The sequence below is a fragment of the Mustela putorius genome, unplaced genomic scaffold (assembly GCF_011764305.1).
Source record: "Mustela putorius furo isolate JIRA1106 unplaced genomic scaffold, ASM1176430v1.1 tig00001069_pilon_pilon_pilon, whole genome shotgun sequence".
NCBI classification, from domain to species: Eukaryota; Metazoa; Chordata; class Mammalia; order Carnivora; family Mustelidae; genus Mustela; species Mustela putorius.
Genome location: NW_025421558.1, coordinates 4,504,287 through 4,518,198, shown reverse-complemented (window position 1 = coordinate 4,518,198; position 13,912 = coordinate 4,504,287). Strand labels below are relative to the sequence as shown.

Here is a 13,912-nt window from a genome sequence, read left to right as displayed (position 1 = left end):
TCTCCCGAACCACTCCAGAAGCCAGGGATTTCCAACATTGTATCAGGTCCTTCCTAACTAGAAACAAAAATGTGATTTATAATGACGGAGACGAAGTTAATAAACCTTGCCACATTTCTGGTTTCTTTGCCTTGAACAAGAGACATGGTTTCTGGGTTTTCAGAATCATAGACTCTGTGCTCACAATGTCCTTTTTCGTAACATAAATGTATATGCCAAATTTCTTCAAGGCATAGAGTATTCAAAAGCACAAGCTTTGAAATTCATAATTTTTCTTAATTTCAGTTTTCTATCTTTAAAAATAAAACCCCAAGTCTTCTAAGTATTCTTTCCCATCTGTGTTATTCCTTTCTTGGAACAATAAACATGAAAATGTCTTAGTTGTTACATGAATAAGAGGAGTGGATCACTAATTGACAGGAGAAACACAAACTGATTTTTATAGCAAAATATAACTTTATTATACCAACACTGATTTCCAGTTTGTTCCATACTCTCAGTATTTCTTCTTATAATAACTTTCTTACACAAATATATATTAAAAAAAAAAAACACTAAGATATATTTATGCCATGTTTATCGTTCTAAAATACCACTTTGGTAATCCAACTGCTACTTTGCTCCCTATTGCCTAGAGAATAAAGTCCAAAATATTTAGTTTGGCATTCAGATCGCCCACTATATCACTCCAACTTACATTTCCATTTTAAATTCTCGTAAGTTATCTGTAGTTAAATATTTACCCCCTCCCACAACAGCCTATTTGTTCTTCATCTCCATCTATTTAAAAGTCCCTAACCTTGAAAACTTCTCAAATCTCTTTCTTCCCTGATGGCTTCTTCAATTACCAGCCAAAAATGATGTCTTTTCACTGGGAACAACAGTAATGCTTACCTGGATTATGACCATAGGTCTTAGCTGTCATATGTCTTGACTATTTCTCTTGTTTGATGTTTTTACAACCTATTTATGAAGATAATGCTCAAAAGTAGCTGTACCAGGTTCTCTCTTATCTTACTACCTATAACATGTTTCATACTGAGTAGCTGCTTGAGTAACTTGTTTGACAGATTTGGGGTGGCTGCCTGGCTCAGTCAGTTAAGCTTCTTAACCCTGATTTTGGTTCAGGTCGTGCTTTTGGGTTTGTGAGACTGACCGCCACATCAGGCTCTGTGCTGAGATTCTTTGTCTTACTCTGCACCTCCCCTGGCTCACGGTCACTCTGTCTCACTCTCTCCCTCTAAACAAATAAATAACTCTTAAAAAAATATATATATATATACACACACATATGCATATATTGTTTATATGTGTATGTACTGTTTATGTAATTTATATATATATATATGTTACTTATATATAAAAATACATACATTTGCTTGACAAATTAATTTGAATCCTCCTCAAGTTTATTACATAAAACCAGAGAAGAGCTTTCTATTTTTGTTCACTAATTTTTCCGGCCATTCAGTCAGTCTTAAAGTACATAATCCCACTTTACATATGTGATAAATACTTGAATGCAGAATAAAGGATTTATAGCCATTTACCACATTGCTTCATTTGCTACTCCAATTCAACCAAAAACATCATAAAATAAACAAGAGTGAAAACCAAAAATATATACCCTCTCAAAAACTTCTTTTTTTTTTTTTTAAGATTTTATTTCTTTATTTGACAGAGAGATCACAAGTAGGCAGAGAGTCAGGGAGAGAGAAAGGAGGAAGCAGGCTCCCTGCTGAGCAGAGAGCCCAGTGCGGGACTCAATCCCAGGATCCTGGAATCATGACCTGAGCCGAAGGCAGAGAGGATCCCCTCAAAAACTTCTAATGAAAACAGCCAATAAATTGTTATCAGTCACACAGAACTGAGTGTCAAGGTCACTTCTGGCTTTAAAAAAGAAACTTATAAAAATATAGTACTTTTCATGTCTCCTAAATATGAATATGAAAAACTTCATTTGAGTCTATTTTTTGTGCTTCATACAGCACAACTGAAGGATGCAATGATGAATAGTGAAGCAAGTCAGAGATGTACCTGTAACTCTCTCAGATGGAATAGTCTTGGGAAAAATTTGCAGATGGGGAGAGATTTACCTTCTCTTTAGTTATTCTTCTTAATCCCCAACTCATGTACACTGATGATAATAACAATAATAACAACAGAAACAAAAACCAATTTAGAATAGCTATTCCAAGTTTAATATATGCAGTGCTAGCAGATCTTCATGGTTATTAATAAAATATTAATTACATTTTACTTAATAATTCATCATTCATATATTTTGTTACATATTTATATAGCAATTTTGCCGTTTTCAGACATAATACTAATGAGTCCAAAGATCAAACTCTGGAAAAACTCACATATATTAATAGCATGGAAAGTATAAGATTCTGGTGAAAGCATTTTCCCATCACAGACTCAAAAACTCAACTATTCTCTTAAACACTTTTATGGCCCATATCAAATTTATAATGTCACAATTAAATAATAGCGTAAGATTTAGAAAAACTAACATTAATTTCAAATATGTTAATTAATATACATAATAAATACAAATAATTGTTTGCAATTCATTCTATGTTTGCAAATAGGGGCCTCATATTATTGTTGAATGCTTTAGACTACTGGCTAGAATATTTAAGTGGAAATCACTCAAAGCTAATCATTGAAGTAGCATACCTATATATCATATAACCAATAGGGGTGCTAGAATTCAAATTATATATTTCAAATGGGAGATTCTTTGAGAGTATCCAAAAGGAATAGCCAACTAACCATAGAGAAGAAAAATCTGATTTTATATGGAAGTAATACCATTAAAGATGACGAGTGTATGGGTGGGATGATGGGCAAGCTAGAAGTCATCCACTTCCAGACACACTGCATTCTCAGTTCAAAATCACACACACATACACACACACACACTCCCTTAAACACACACATGTGTGTTGTGTGTACTTTAAAAGACTGTTGTTAGATTCCTCTCTGAGAACCATAAAATAGAATGGTCTCCAAAGACAATTAGCTGGGACAATAAAAGAAAGCAAGGCCTTTGAGAACATCGATATTCTTTCTGGAAGTTATATATCAGATCCGTTTGTTGGTCAAAAGAAAAATTTCGAAATTCACAAGTTTTTCTGCTTCCTTTATGACAGTTCCATTTGAATATCAGATATTATTTCAATAAGAATTATTGTTCAACAGTATCATATCTCTGCAAACATAGCTTAAAAACTCTCCTCCATAATGTTTACAGATGATGTGGCTTTAGGAAATTTTATAAATATATTCTTAAGTTCAGACTTCTTTCATTATGTCACTGAAATCTATCCTCTACATGCATGAATGTATCCATACATCTATTCATCTGCAGCAAAATTAAAAAATAAGTAAATAAATGGTAACTTGTTTAAATGAAGTTGAGTGATAGAAGTTACAGATGGATGGAGACAATTGGATCTACTTAAATAATTTTTCTATATGACTATATAAAGTCTTAAATAGAGGGGTATGAAGAGCTTTTGAAAATTAATTTGAGGCATTTGAACTTGGTGTAGAAGGTACATTTTGGATGACTTCTGAGTTTTATTTTATGCATTTTTTTAAATACCCCATTCCTGATTGCTTTGTACAATAAATTTATTGACTTTGGATTGGAGGCAAGGTTTCTAAAGGGTCTTCTTACTAACCATTCTTATTCCAGACCCAATTAAGTTCACATTTTTATTTGAAGACATCAAGAATAAAATCTCTTCTTCAAACATTTGTCTTATTCATGGAATATTTTTTTCCCTATTTTATTAGCTCTTGGTCAGTAGTTTTATTTTTAATTTATTCATTGTTCACATGTACATTTTAAAACTTAGAATGAATGATATATTATTTGCAAACCATTCATGTAGAAGAGCCTTCTTATCCATTCATGACCTCACCTGATTACCAATATAATCCCGGGAGATAGTCAAAGTTGGCATTGTAATCATCATTTTACCAACAAAAAAGAAAAGAGGGGCGAAAAGCAGACTTAACTTCTTAAAGATCACCCAGTAAATCAGTGATGGGACAGAGAGAACTTGGAACCTCTGAAGGGACTCTTTTGAAGTAATGTCTAATTCTTAGTTGTGAATATGAAGATAAATTTAAATTGTTCCCTCTGGGCCTAATTCTCCCCTCTGGACTACTTGAGTTTCAGCTAATCGGTTAAACTGTTCTAGCAATTCCTCATAGTATATATGGCATCAAGAGGCTATAAAATATATTTCTGTATTTCTCAAGCTAATATCATTTCACTGCCATCTTCAATGTTGGCACCATATCCATATACCACTATTATTGTTATTTACTTTTTTCATCTTAAAAACAAAAACAAAAACAAAAACAAAATAACACTTTAGTTTTCCTTACAAAATAGCTAAGGTAATAACAGTTTCACGTAATATATGTGAGATTATATATATATATATATATATATATATATATAGAGCCACAATAACAAAGACATAAATTCTGAATCATTTTTTTACTTATTTCTGTGTTTCTGGAAAAAAAGTTCAACTCTCTAAATCTTGGTTTTCTTGGTATTATTTTAAAATGATAAAATATGCCTAGTATGAATTGTTTTCTGGCACACCATAACTGCTCAATAAATTGTCTTAATTTACTTTAAACTACAAACCTTAATCCATTAGCACTTCTTAAAGTGATATGTTAGTTTTATTTTTTTAAGATTTTATTTTTTCTTTGAAAGAGAAAGAGACTACACGAATAGTGGGGAGGGACAGGATGCAGGGGAGTGGGAGAAGCAGACTCCCTGCAGAGTAGGGAACCAGATGTGAATGAAGCTCCATTGCAGGACCTAGAGGTCATGACCTGAGCCAAAGGCAGATGTTTAACAACTGAGCCACCCAGGTGCCTCCATATGTTGGTTTTACTAAACTTGTTTCCTCTATCCATTATTACTCTACTTGTAATAATTATTTATTCACTTCCTGCAATTTAAAAGCCTCCTAATCTGATCTTTCAAATCTTCTTCCTCCTCAATGTATCCCATAAAATGTCTTCAAAAATTCAATCACATTAAACATTTTCCAAAATTTTTTCCTCTACCTTAAATATAATTTTTTTATCTTATGACATCTATGCTATTTCATAATATGACCTATATAAATTTCAGACTCATCACCACTTCCACCCCTTCAAACAGGTGGACCAAACAAAACTGGGCCTTTGCACATTCCTCTTTTTCCCATTTTCCACCACATAATCCTCTAGCTTCAAACTAAGTTTGAATTTGTAATACCCTCATCCTGACTTGCAGAAATGCCTTATTCTATTTTCAATTTAAATTCAATTTAGTTAACATGTACTCTATTAGTTTCAGAGGTAGAATTTAGTGATTCATCAGTTGCGTATAACACCCAGTGCTCATTACATCGCCTGCCTTCCTTAATGCCCATCACTGAATTACCCCATCCCCCCCTTCCCACTTCCCCTCCAGCAAACCTCAGCTTGTTCTCTATAGTTAAGAGTCTTTTACAGTTTGCCCCCTCTCTGTTTTCATCTTATTTTATTTTGCCTTCCTTTTCCCCATGGTCTCCTGTTTTGTTTTTTAAACTCCACATGAGTGAAACCGTAGGGTATTTGTCTTTCTCTAACATATTACTCAGCATAATACCCTCTAATTCCATCCACATTTTTGTAAATGGCAAGATTTCATTCTTTTTGATGGCAGAGTAATATTCTAGTGATGTGTGTGTGTGTGTGTGTGTGTGTGTGTGTGTGTACACCACTTCTTCTTTATCCATTCAGCTGTCAAAGGACATCTGAGCTCTTTCCAGTTTGGCTTTTGTGCACAGTGCTGCTATAAATATTGGATGCATGCACCTCTTCCAATCACTATTTTTGTCCTTTGAATAAATACCTAGCAATACAATTGCTGGGTGGCAGGAACTCTGTTTTTAACTTTTGAGGAACTTCCACACTATTTTCCAGAGTGGCTGCACCAGCTTGCATTCCTACCAACAATGTAGGAGAGTTCCGCTTTCTCCGCACTCTCACCAATGTCTGTCATTTCCTGACATTAATTTTAGCCATTCTGACTATTATGAGGTGGTATCTCATTGTGGCTTTGATTTGTATTTCCCTGATGCTGAGTGATGTTGAGCATTTTTTTCATGTGTCAGTTGGCCATTTGGATGTCTTCTTTGGAGAAATGACTGTTCATGTCTTCTGCCCATTTCTGGACTGGATATTTTGGTTTTTTGGGTATTAGGTTTGATAATCTCCTTATAAATTTTGGATGTCAGCCCTTTATCTGATAAGTCATTTGCAAATATCTTCTCTCATTCCATAGGTTGTCTTTTAGCTTTTTTGACTGTTTCTTTTTTTGTGCAAAAGCTTTTTATCCTGATGAAGTCCCAATTGTTCATTTTCACTCTTGTTTCCCTTGCCTGACATGAGACATGTCTAGGAAGAATTTGTTGAGGCCAAGGTCACAGAGTTACTCTGGTTGCTTGTGTTCTCCTCTAGGATTTTGATGGATTCCTGCCTCCCATTTAGGTCAGTCACCCATTATGAGAAATACCTTAAATATTCTTGACCCATTAATCTTTTATAAAATTTAAGATTCAGATCATCAAGTTCCAAAATAACACTGTTAGATTCTAATTAGAATTTTGTTGAGCTTATAAATTGATTTTGGAATGAATGATTTCTTTATAATATGAACGCCTGTTATCCATGATGATATATGTCCCTACTTATTTAAATCTTCTTTAATATCCCTTAATACAATTTTTAAAAAATTAATATTTTATTAATGTATTTAAGTGTTCTGTTACTACTGATTATATACTGTTTTTTTAATAGCCATTTGCTGTTGGTTTATAGAAATATAATATTTTTAATTGTAATCTTATATCCAGGCAGCTTGCTAAATGCTTTTATTACATTCAATAAAGTGTCTTTGGATTATTTTTAGCTCTCTAATTAAATGCTCATAACATCTGCAAGTATCATTAGTGCACATTTCCTTTTCCAATCTGTACACTTTCAATCATAATTTAAGCCCCCTAGCATAATGTTGAATAGAATGGTGATAGAACTTCTCTTATCCAGGGTTAACCTGAGAAAACAAACAATTCATTTGTGGAGAAATCCCAAGGAAAAGAAGCAGAAGACCAGTGAGAGTGAAAGACATAGGGAGGAAAAGCCAGTAAGAAGGTGAATAATTGATTGATTGATCACCTCTGTGACAAGTGGGACTTGATACCATTAAGATCATGGGAGATACTATGAAGACTATCCTCACAATTGTTCACTGGAGAGAGGAAAAAGAGGAGCATTTATCTTCTGCCTCCTCTTCTCCACTGCTCAAGAATTGTTCATGGGATACTAACCCATTCACCCTTGCCATTTGCAGGGGCATGCCTGCCACTGATACCTCCACAGGTGTCTCTAGTCATGGTGTGAGAAAAATCCTAGACAGACAGTGAAAATGTGTGGGTTAGCTGAGTCAGTGTTTATACCCATGGGAAGCTGTCTGTTAGGAGTACTGGAGGAGAAGGTGAGCCAGGAGAATATAAGGCACAGCTTAGGCACCTGATACCATGGGCAGCTTTATTTTAGAGAAAACAATCTCATGTTTTTCATTTAGGATGATTTTTGCTCAAGTTTCTTTATAGTCTATATCTGAAGAAGAAAGGCTCCTTATCTCTAATTTATTAGTGATCATCACCATAAATGGGTATTAATTTCAAAAAATATATTATATATATATATATTATATATACATATATATATATATATAATCATATGATTTTTGCCTTTGGTGGGTTAAATTTCTGAATTGTCTGTTATGAAAATACCTTTACATCCATGGATGAAAGTGGTATGATTGGAGTGTATTATTATTATTTTTTTAACATATCTGGGGATTTGATTTCTTATCATTTTCTTTAGGTTTTCTTTTCTTTCTTTCTTTCTTTCTTTCTTTCTTTTTTTTTTTTTTTTTTCATCTACGGTGATGAGTGAAATAGACTTGGAATTGTTCTTTTTGTATAGTTTTGTCTAGTTTTCATGCCAAGTGGATAATGGAACTATAGAAGCCATTAGAGGGCATTCCTTATTTCCTCTTTTCTGTAAGGGACTGCATAAACTTGGAGAGATGTTTTGGAAAACTTGCAAAAGCTTTCTAAAACCTTTTGAGCCTAGTGTTTTGCTTGTGGGACTATTTTAAACTAATGTTTCAATTACTTTAATGCCTATGGTATTATTTATGTTGTTTTTCCCTCCTTGATTCACTTGTAACAAGACGTACTTTCATAAGAATTTTAATTTAATCAATGCTTTTCAGAATTGTTGGCAAAACTCTTGGCATGTCACCCCCAGTGGAACAACTTTTATTACTAGTATTGTTTATTTACTTTTGTTTTTCTCTTGATCAGTTTTGACAGAAGTTGGTCTCCCATTTTAAATTTTTTTCCAAAAAATAATTTGATTTTGTTGCTCTTTATGGTAAGTTTAGTCTATCTTTCCTTTTCTAATTTATGAGGATGAGCCCTTAGCTCAAATTTGGAAGTCTTATTTTCTAATAAAAACGATTGGGATATATATTTATTTTAAAGCATTTGTTTTGCTGAATCCTATAATTTTTGATATATAGTGTTTTCATTATAATTAAGTTGCACGTATTTTTATTATAATTATTTTTATATCATGTATTGTTTAACAATATGTTTTTAAAATTTTTAAATATGTGGGACATTTTCATTTATGTTTTTGTCATTAACTCTAAAGTGAATTACACGTTGATCAAAGATTATGACCTTTGTAATACGCATCTTTGAAGTTTTTTAAGATTTTTCTCTGTGACCTAGTGCATGACCAAACTTTTTAAAAGATTTTATTCATTTGAGAGGGAGAGAGAGAGAGAGAGTAGGCACGTGAGTGGGAGGAGAGGCAGAGGGAAAGAGGGAGGGGAGAGGGAAAGAATCTCGAGTACAGGCTAAGCTCCACACAGAGCGTGAAGTAAATTGCATCCCAGGACTCTGAGATCATGACCTTAGGGGAAACTAAAAGTACAGTGCTTGTGCAACTGAGCAACCCAGGCAACCTGCGTGATCAGTTCTTTTAATCATTTTGCATGTGGCTTGAAAAAGTGTCTCTTTATTATTGTATGTAGAACTCTGGGTCCACTGGGGCAAGTTTGTTCATTATGCTGTGGAGATCTATATATCCTCTGCTTAGTTAGCTTCCTTAACTATTAATAAATCAGAGCTATGTATTGAAACTACTACTAAAATTGTAGATTTATCAATTTCTCCCTGTAATTCCCTCAAGTCATGCTTCATTTATTTTGAGTTTATTAAACATATATACATATGCTTATAATAGCTACATATTCTTGGCAAATTGAAATTGGATCATTAGGTAGTGATACTCTCTACCCCAATAATTTTTTACCTTAAAATATTTTATCTAATATTAATATAGCTTTTTGTTAGTATTCCTGTATAATAGCTTTATTTCTGTTTTCTCCTCCAATTTTTGCTTGTCCCTATGTTTTAGGTTTCTCTTGTAATTAGCATATAGAATGTTTTTGGTTGTTACTCACATGTGCCAGAATTTGTCTTTGCACCAATTAAAGTTTGCCCTCTATATAATTAGACACCTTATTCTCATCTTATGTTTTACCTTATTTTTGCATCATGTCCATTTTTATATTTCTATTTAATATTTTCTTTTTAAAAGTGATTAACTCTCTCTTTTAATAAGATTAGAAATTAGTGGGCCACCTGGGTGGCTCAGTTGGTTAAACTGCTGCCTTTGGCTCAGGTCATGATCTCAGGGTCCTGGGATTGAGCCCTGCATCAGGCTCCCTGTTCAGCGGGAAGCCTGCTTCTCCCTCTCTCATTCCCCCTGCTTGTGTTCCTTCTCTTGCTGTTTCTCCCTCTGTCAAATAAATGAATAAAATCTTTAAAAATTTTTTTTTAATTTTTTTCAAAGATTTTATTCATCCATTTGACATAGAGAGAGAGATCACAAGTAGGCAGAGAAGCAGGCAGAGAGAGGGGGAAGCAGGCTCCCTGCCAAGCAGAGAGCCTGATGCGAGCCTTGATCCCAGAACCCTGAGACCATGACCTGAGGCAAAGGCAGAGGCCTAACCCTCTGAGCCCCCTAGGCACCCCTCTTATAAAAAATTTTTTAAAAAGATTAGAAATTAGTGTATTTTCCAACTTTTTGGTCTTCCCTACTTCCTCTGTTGATTTAAGTACTACACTGAAGATTTAATGAGTTTCTCAGAATCCTTCTGATACTGTGTGTTTAATATGTTGGGTTTTTTTTACTCATGCCCTCACACTGGAACAATTTAAATTTTTTTCTTCTACGTGTCTTGTTATTTTGACCTATGAATTTGTTTTCCTTGGAGGCATCGGCTACTTTTTTTTTAGGCAATGAGAATTAAAGGAGAGCTAGAACCCCAATGTCTGTCAGTCTGAGGAATTCCGAGGAGTGGAGTAGAAAAAATCCAAAGGTAAAAGCATTGAAGACAGCTGGATTCAACCTCTCCCCTTCCTGTAAAATAAGCCCTCTTATCGGGCATTTACTCTTCACAGCCCAGGAAGAAGAGAGATTCATTTCCAAACCTGAACTTTGAAAAAAGGCGATGAGGAAGCATGTGACGAATGCCCGTTAATCTCAGTTCCTCATAAATACAGGGCTTCTTCATCAGCTGTTCCGCTTATTCCTAACACATCTGTACCCACATGTGGGAGCAAGCATTATTTGCCTTTTTGGTGGTCCAGAAGCAAGATCAAAAATTCTAACAACTCCATACGATGTCTGGATGGCTCGATCCGGTAAGCATCCTACTTGATTTCAGCTCAGGTCATGATCTCAGGGTTGTGAGATCGAGCCCCATATCAGCCTCTCCCTCTCCTTCTGCCTCCTTCCACCCCTCTCCTTCTCTTTAAAAAAAAAAAAAAAAAAAAAAAAAAAAAAAAATCCAACAACTCCCACCGTGTTTTAACCCCAGCAGTGCTTGACTGTTGTCTATCCAAAGTCACTACCTTCCACACAGTTTCAAACTTCTAGTCTCCCACGGGTAACCAGAGCTTCTTCCATTTTCCCTGCTCAGATTCCTCTGAGGCCCAGCTTGGTGGATGAAGCCCACGATCCTGCCAGTTCCATCTCTTGGTCAGAAATGGAACCCATATTCACTCTTCATTGAGCAGTTACATGGTGATATCTTGTTACGTGTCTAGAGAGAGGATGTTTACATTTCCTGCTTCCCTATCACCCAAAACTATAGGTTTTCTCGTGCCCCAAGGAAGCCCATCATCTTCCCCACATGGATTACCATGCCCTGTCATCCTGCCATGGTACATTGATGAACAGTTTCTCTGGAAGAACAGCAGGGCGCCTGGGTGGCTCAGTGGGTTAAGCCGCTGCCTTCGGCTCAGGTCATGATCTCAGGGTCCTGGGATCGAGTCCCGCATTGGGCTCTCTGCTCAGCAGGGAGCCTGCTTCCTCCTCTCTCTCCCTGCCTCTCTGCCTACTTGTGATCTCTCTCTGTAAAATAAATAAATAAAATCTTAAAAAAAAAAAAAAGCTATAGGTTTTCTCGTGCCCCAAGGAAGCCCATCATCTTCCCCACATGGATTACCATGCCCTCTCATCCTGCCATGGTACATTGATGAACAGTTTCTCTGGAAGAACAACAAAAGCCTGATTTTGCTGCATTTGCAGCAAATACACTCATACCTAGGCCATACTCTAGAAGCAAAGGAATTAGAATTTTTCTGAATGAGATCAGGGCACCTATATTTTTAAAACTCCCTTGAGTGATTTTGATGTACAGTTAGTTAGATAACTAACTGAGGGAAGATATATATGTAATCCAATTAATCCCAGTCATGACTGGAAGCAGATAATACCTTGATGGGTTTATTAATTCCTGTTCTCTTAAGATGTGGCATTGCTTACACAATCTCCTATTTGTCTTAGTCTTTGCATGTATTATTAATTTGTATTTCTAATTAAATTGATATAATTTTGCATGTGTGTATTTATACAATTATATATACATATAAATAATTACATATTTACACATACACACACATATATACCCATAAATACACACAGAATCTCTCCTGTAGTAGAATATAAACTTCAAAAGGTCAGGACTTTTGTCTCTTTTGTTCTGTAATAGGGCCACACTTAAGGGAGAGAAAGGAAGTCATCAGAATGGACAGAGAGCCCCCATGGGGAAGATGCTTTTAGCACTAGCATTGTTTAGAATTCCCAGCACATGATGATGATTAAAAAAAAAAAAAAAAAAGACTTTTAGTTGATTTTATTATTATTATTATTATTTTTTTTTTAATTCTAAAGAGCTTTAATATATAAAAAGCCCCATAGTTTCCAAATGCCCCTCAAAAAGGGAATGAATAATGAGTCCCATCAGAGCTGGGGAAAAAAAACTTTAAGGGGGTGGAGAGATGAAGGCTGACAATCATTCTCTTTCAAAAAGATCAACAATGTGTCCTCAAATAACCGCTCAGAAGGAAAAGAACTGTCCGTATTTGCCTTACATACGGTATTGGGCAATTAAATGCCAACTTAGCTATTTAAGAATGACTTGCTAAAACATTGAAAAAATGAAAGACTTCATCCTTGTCATAGACTGCAACTTCAGTGGAACATTCGGTGCACATGACTGGGTGGTAGAGTTCTTCTGCTTGTGCCTCTGCTGGCTCTGCAGCATCCTCATGGCTGGACCTCATCTTCTTAGGGCCTCGCCTTTTCTTCCTGTTCTCTGGGATTTTGTATCTTAGAACCTCCTCTTTGTTGACAGAACAATTCATCACAAACATTGCTCTATACTGAGTTTTGTAGGATTCGTGCCTTTGGCAATCAAGACATAGTGTGGTCATGCAGGCAGGGCAATTCAAGACAGCATCACTATTTGGAACAGGCTGCTGTTGTTGATGTGGCCTCTGTATTCCAAAACCATGGTAGCCTCTTCTCTGTGCATCAACCCAGGCCTGATCTCTGTTATCTTTTTCAGGATCATATAGTAACTCATCATTTGTTGGAATCCTGTGTCGCTTTTTCTTCTTCTTCTTGGTCACCTGTGCTGGTTTGTCTTCATCCTCAGAATCAGAATCAAAATATATATCATCATAGTACTTTGTCAGAGCTGTTCCAACTTTTCCAGCTCCCGAGGAAGACCCTGTTTCCAGAGAGGATAACTTGTCCTCCATTGTTTTTATGGTAGAATTTAATTCGGCTTCCATTTCTTTTTCAAATTCATCTTCACTAGATGATTCACTTTCTCCAGTAAGACATTCTCTGATGAGTTTTCGTTTTTGGTCAGGAGTTCCATGTAAAAGCACATCCACTTCATCTTCAGAACTGCTCAAAGCGGGTTCTTCGTCGCTAGGCTCTTCTACCGCGTAGGGGTCGTAGTCCTCCTGGAGCCGGTTCATGGTGGCCTGCATCCGGTTCATGGTGGCCTGCACCCCCGGACACCGACTACTAGCCGCCCCACAGCATCTGTTTTCTGATTTTATTATTATTTTAAAAAATCTCTACTGGGGATGCCTGTGGCTCACTGGGTTAAGCGTCTGCTTTAAGGTCATGATCCCAGGATCCTGAGATTAAGTCCTGCATCAGGCTCCTTGCTCAGTGGGGAGCCTTCTTCTCCCTCTGCCTGCCACTCCCCCTGCTTGTGTCTTCTCGCTTTCTCTCTGACCAATACATAAATAAAATCTTAAAAAATAATTAAAATAAAAAAAAAATCTCTACTGGCAACTCTTCCGTTATTGCTTATAGTCCCCTCTCCCCACTCTGCCATTTGCCACTGGTTCCTGGAACATCATAGGTGTTCTGTGAATGTTTATTG

The 13,912-nt window shown here is 35.8% G+C and overlaps 1 protein-coding gene across 2 annotated transcripts; it reads right to left on the bottom strand.

Moving 5' to 3' along the window:
- Positions 1–12,475: 12,475 nt before the first annotated feature.
- LOC106003283 (E2F-associated phosphoprotein-like) lies at positions 12,476–13,554 on the bottom strand. Of its 2 annotated transcripts, XM_045087204.1 has the most exons (2): positions 13,146–13,554; positions 12,814–13,027 (listed from the first exon to the last, which is right to left on the bottom strand). In XM_045087204.1, exons 1-2 carry the CDS (start codon positions 13,515–13,517, stop codon positions 12,956–12,958), a joined length of 444 nt encoding a protein of 147 aa, XP_044943139.1. In that variant the 5' UTR covers positions 13,518–13,554; the 3' UTR covers positions 12,814–12,955. The 2 variants fall into 2 exon arrangements, with proteins under 2 accessions (XP_044943138.1, XP_044943139.1); XM_045087203.1 differs by having other exon boundaries at positions 12,476–13,541.
- Positions 13,555–13,912: the final 358 nt, after the last annotated feature.